This window comes from Bison bison, unplaced genomic scaffold (genome assembly GCF_000754665.1).
Source record: "Bison bison bison isolate TAMUID 2011002044 unplaced genomic scaffold, Bison_UMD1.0 scf7180017864135, whole genome shotgun sequence".
Taxonomy (NCBI): domain Eukaryota; kingdom Metazoa; phylum Chordata; class Mammalia; order Artiodactyla; family Bovidae; genus Bison; species Bison bison.
In genome coordinates, this window is record NW_011494707.1 from 4,904,197 (window position 1) to 4,910,196 (window position 6,000).

General features: G+C 35.9%; 1 protein-coding gene across 2 annotated transcripts in view; it reads right to left on the bottom strand.

Moving 5' to 3' along the window:
• LEKR1 (leucine, glutamate and lysine rich 1) overlaps positions 1-6,000 on the bottom strand; it is a 209,445-nt gene that overhangs the window by 34,772 nt on the left and 168,673 nt on the right. For both annotated transcript variants that reach the window (XM_010839868.1, XM_010839869.1), the window contains one exon: positions 4,136-4,229. In XM_010839868.1, coding sequence (XP_010838170.1) covers positions 4,136-4,229 — 94 coding nt within the window. The remainder of the gene's footprint in view (positions 1-4,135; positions 4,230-6,000) is intronic.

Sequence of the window (6,000 nt, forward strand, 5' to 3'; positions counted from 1 at the left end):
CTAAGTCAGAGTAGTGATAAGGGTTACCTTGTCTGTCTCTTATTTCTAGGAATCACTGTCCTTCACTGCCTAATGTCCAGAGTCTTGAAACCATTGTTTTCTATCTTTTCTCCAGTGTTTTAGTTGTTTCAGAAAGGAGGGTAAATCTGGTTCCTATTAGTCCACCTAAGTCAAATACAGACATGTTGGACTTTGTGTTTAGCTCTCAGTTTTTGAAGGTGGAGGGGTTGTATCACTTCTCAGTTCCTGGCTATATAAACTTGGCAAATTATCTAACTTCTCCGAGTCTTATTTTTTTCTATGTGCAAATGGGAATAATAATGTTAGAGTGATTAAGATTACATTGATGAAAAGCATTCAGCACAAGGCTTGACATATAGTAAACATGTTAATAATGGAGACTATATTTATTATCTAGATTAAGGGTTTAAATCAGATGATCTTTGCAGGCTATTCTGATCTAAAATCTTATGATTTTATTAATTCAATTTTGGAAATTATTAATACGTCACACAATTTAAAAAATTAAAGCGTACCCTCAATATTCATTTTAGCCATACATTTATTATACATAAAGGAAAATTGATATTTTAAAAAGGACAACTTTATTCCTATAAAATTTTATTTTATAACTTGTTTCTTATAAATTTGATTAACAGTACACTGAAATACATTAGGAATTACTAGGTCATTTGTCTCTTCTATTTTAAAGAAGAATTTGAGATTTTCTTTGCCTCCCCCTTTAAAGTTGGAATTGATTATTTCTGGAAGTAAACTTGTTCTCCCATTCATTTAGTGAGGAAGTAAGGTTTTCTTTGTTTTAATTATTGGTTTCTACAAGCTGTATGTACTGTTTAAAATGAGATGATTAGTATAATTTAAAATGCCCCATAATGTGATGTTTTAGTAATAATCCAAAAAAATATTTGATTGGAATTTGTTTAGGGCACTACAAAGTGATAGGCAGTAAATGACCATCACTTATTGTAAGCAGTCTGGCTGTAGGACATTTTTTAATTACAACATTTTAACTGAAAAGTACCAACACTGCATTTGGAGCCAATTTAAAATGTTCAGCCTGCACATTAATTTGCTTTCTTCACATCAAAGCAATACTTGAAATAAACAAAAATCCATGACAATTAGTAAATACTCAGTTATTTTAAAATGTGCCATCCTTGTTGCATAGCAACTATTGATTCTATTATGTGCTTTTTACATACTCTAAAATAATTAAGCACAGACATAAATTGCTATCTACTTGTTTTTGAATGTTAAAAGCATTTAAGTTATGAAGTTTATTCTAATATGTGTATTATATATTTGTAAAGGGAACATTTCATTCCTACGCAAAGGCACAGTGACCCAAGAAAGAGATGACAATGTCATATTAGTGATTCTTCTTTCTCATGAGAGGACTTTCAGGGAACTTTTTATTCATAGTCTCGATAACTAACTCAGCCAAGGATAATTATCATTCATTGGCTTTACTGGTCTGGATCTTGATTTACTGCTAAACTAAATGATAAAATTTATTAACAAAAAGTCATGTCCTCTCAAAAAATGAAATATCCATTTATATTATAGAAAATTATATGAGCCAAATACATCTATGATGTAATTAATTTATTAGAAAGATATCCATGATCTTAATAAGAACTTAGAGAATCTTATATAGATTTATTTTCATCAACAAATTAACTTAGCATAAAGCAAGAGCATACACTTAGATCAGATCAGATCAGTCGCTCAGTCGTGTTCGACTCTTTGCGACCCCATGAATCACAGCACGCCAGGCCTCCCTGTACACTTATACGGTCAGATGCTAACACTAAGTTGGTCTACGTGCTGTGTTAGCACTTTAGGCACAGGGCACACTGAGCAACAGTACTAGACTGGATGATAAGTGTTGAGACTTCTCCAATGGATTAATATCTGAAGGATGCTGGTGATGTGTGATAATGGAGACGAGGAACTTATACATAAGCAAAGGCAGGAAAGTTCACTCTCTCAGTCAAAGAGGAACTAAGGAGTTTGAGGGAAAGATCTGTGAATCTCTACAGACATTACTTCCATCAGTGAAATTTCTTTCTTTTTTAATGTCTATTTATTTACTTAGCTGTGTGGAGTGTTACTTGTGGCATGAGGGATCTTTTAGTTGTGGCATGCAAACTCTTAGTTGTAGCATGTGGGATCTAGTTCCCTAACCAGGGATCAAACCTGGGCCCCTGAATTGGGAGTGTGAAATCTTAGTCATTGGACTACCGGGGAAGTCTCTATCAGTGAAATTTCTGACTCACAAGATGAGACCAAAAAGAAAAGGATGAAATGTTTATAATATCTCTTTATACATATAGCCAGGGCTTTCCAGGCAGCTCAACGGTAAAGAATCTGCCTGCCAATGCAGGAGATGCAGGTTCGATCCCTGGTTCGGGAAGATCCCCTGGCGGAGGAAATGACAACCCACTCCAGTATTATTGCCTGGAGAATCTCATGGACAGAGGAGTCTGGTGGGTTACAGTCCATGGGGTCACAAAGAGTCAGACATAACTGAGTGACTGAGCATGCACGCATACATATAGTCAAACTACCCTTCAAAGTGTTGTAATTTTCAATCCCTTAAAGAGTATGAATGAAAGACTGTCTAATGACCTTCATCACAAGACAATACAGAAGCCGTAAAAAATTATCTCTCATTGCTTTAATTTGAACTTTTTAGATTTTTATTAAAGGTAGGCAGATCATCTTTTCACACATAAACATGGATTGGTAAGGATATGGGAAGTGAATAGGAATAGATTAGCCAACTGAGTACACTGAGGCTAAAAATAATATTTAAAGAATTAAAGGGGTGTGGTCTTTAGAGAAGGAAGAGAAGAAAAAGCCTATGCCACAAAATAAAATAAGAATGAGATACATAGTCCATATTCTCACATTTTTACTGTTGCCCATATGGAACTGCTGTTGTAGTGATCATCTTTGTTATAGCCCGAGTGTGCTACAACACATTCCCAAACAACAAGGGAAGGGAGATTGACATACACAGGGCCAGACTGGATATGACCAACTGTGTGAAGGCTGGAGACGAAAGTGACAAATTTAGAATTGACCTGAGCCAGCAACAACACCTAGAGGATTTCATTTGTAGATGACAGAGTGGGGGATTCCAGGTGGAGATGTTAGTTTGAAAGTGGCCACTGCTTGTTGCTTAGGGTTACAAGTTATGAGGTCTAGTCACCGAGGAGAAGAATCTAATGATAACCAAACAGTCTGTCAGGACTTCAGTCAAGTTATCTGAATTTCAGTAGCCAGCTCTAGTTCTGATGCACATGTGAGACATAATCAGAAAAATGAGACAGAAGGCTAGAGCTAGGATTAGGTACTGGTAGGGGAAGAGACACAGCTGGTTGCAAAGGTTTCAGCACAGTATGCATGATAAAGCTGAGGGATCAGTCAAAAAATATCTGTAGTTTATAACAGGGAGATGATGTCTAGCCTTAATGACTAGAGCTGTGCAAGGCCTGAGAAAGCAGAGGCTAAGAATTTTAAAAGTATAATTTGTATTCTTTAAAGTTATGAAAGAAATATATATTCACTGCTGAAAATTTGAAAATATAGAAAACTCTGAAGACAAAAATCAATGAAAAAGTTTTTCATACTATAAAAGCAAACATTTTCTCTGTAAATAGTGAGCTAAATACTTACTTCACTGCCAAAAGTTCATAACTGAATATTTTTAAGTCATTTTTCATTCTCTTTTATTATCTTCTTAAAGGCAGGAACTGTAAGAATGAATTAATGTTCCCCTGTTTTTAAGGATATGGTCAAATGCAGATTCTGTCATTTTATGGGGAAAAACAGTAAATATTCAAAAGTAAAAATTATGCTTTTACATGAGAATGAAAAGCTATCTTAAACTATTAAGGTTTCAAATTCTATTTTTACCTTTTAATTTCCTATTTGCCTAATATTTTGGAAAAAACATATGTCATAAGCATGTTTGATCTAGGAAGCTCCAGAAGGAACCAAAGGTGTGCATAGAAACAAAGAAACCTATTTGAAGTAGTCTGGCAAACGGACAGAATTTTTAAAAAGCAAATAAGACACATACTGCTGAAAGTCACATTTTCGTTACCTTCTCCCTCCAGTTATCATCGTTCAGCAGCTTCTGTCTAAGGGTTTCTTGCAGCTGCTCGATGCTTTTCTGATGTGAAATCAGCATCAACTCCCTGAAAACCGTAAACACGACAAATGAGTCAAGACACACCCATAACACTCTTCCTAAATTACAATTCCTGGCTCTAGAAATTATTTCACAACTCAATCTGTATATTCTTCCCCTTAGAAAAAAACATATGATATTTCATACCATTTTAACTGTTAATAGCAATTTTAAAACACTGGCAACAAGGTCAGGCTTAATTTTTGCTTAATAAGTATTATTATTATTTTTATATGAAACAGTAACAACATATGTAGAGTCACAAATATAATAAAATACTATACATTGTGGTTCCAAAGTTTCTGATTAAATTCTGACACTAGACAATAGATAATATTTTGTTTCTTTAAAAAAGGAAAATATGCTGGGCTGTGCCACAAAATCAGCACATTTGTGGTTTCTGCTAGATTTATTTTCCTTTCATTTATCTCAAATGCTAATAGGAACAAACCAAATTAAGTAAAGGGTAATGTCTGAGATGTAGCATAATACAAAACATAATAGAAAATAGGAGAGAAAACACAAAGAACATTTTAATCTTTTAATCCAGGTAATTGGCTCTTAAAGCTAAGTTTGTGACCCTCTGAGTGGAAGGAAGTGCGAGAGATTTATGAGAACAGTCACAGAGGTACTGAAATTAAGCCTTTAAATACTATACTTCAGTTCAGTCGCTCAGTCGTGTCCGACTCTTTGTGACTCCATGGACGGCAGCACACCAGGCTTCCCTGTCCATCACCAGCTCCTGGAGCTTGCCCAAACTCATGTCCATTGTGTTGGTGATGCCATCTAACCATCTCATCCTCTGTCGTCCCCTTCTCCTCCTGTCTTCAATCTTTCCCAGAATCAGGGTCCTTTCTAATGACTCAGTTCTTCACATCAGGTGGCTGAAGTATTGGAGTTTCAGCTTCAGCATCAGTCCTTCCAATGAATATTCAGGACTGATTTCCTTTAGGATGGACTGGTTGGATCTCCTTGCAGTCCAAGGGACTCTCAAGAGTCTTCTCAAAACCTGTGGTGGATTCAATTTGATATTTGGCAAAAGTAATACAATTATGTAAAGTTTAAAAATAAAATAAAATTTTAAAAAAAGCATCAATTCTTTGGCACTCAGCTTTCTTTATAGTCCAACTCTCACATCCATACATGACTACTGGGTAAACCATAGCTTTGACTAGATGGACCTTTGTTGGCAAAGTAATGTCTCAGCTTTTTAATATGCTGTCTAGGTAGGTCATAGCTTTGCTTCCAAGAAGAAAATGTGCTTTTAATTTCATGGCTGCAGTCACCATCTGCAGTGATTTTGGAGCCCCAAAGAATAAAATCTCTCACTGTTTCCATTGTTTCCACACCTATTTGCCATGAAGTAATGGGGAAACAGTGGAAACAGTGTCAGGCTTTATTTTTTGGGGCTCCAAGATTACTGCAGATGGTGACTGCACCCATGATTTTAAAAGACACTTACTCCTTGGAAGGAAAGCTATGACCAACCTAGATAGCATATTCAAAAGCAGAGACATTACTTTGCCAACAAAGGTCCGTCTAGTCAAGGCTATGGTTTTTCCAGTGGTCATGTATGGATGTGAGAGTTGGACTATAAAGAAAGCTGAGCACCAAAGAATTGATGCTTTTAAACTGAGGTGTTGGAGAAGACTCTTGAGAGTCCCTTGGACTGCAAGGAGATCCAATCAGTCCATCCTAAAGGAGATCAGTCCTGGGTGTTCATTGGAAGGACTGATGCTAAAGCTGAAACTCCAATACTTTGGTCACCTCATGCGAAG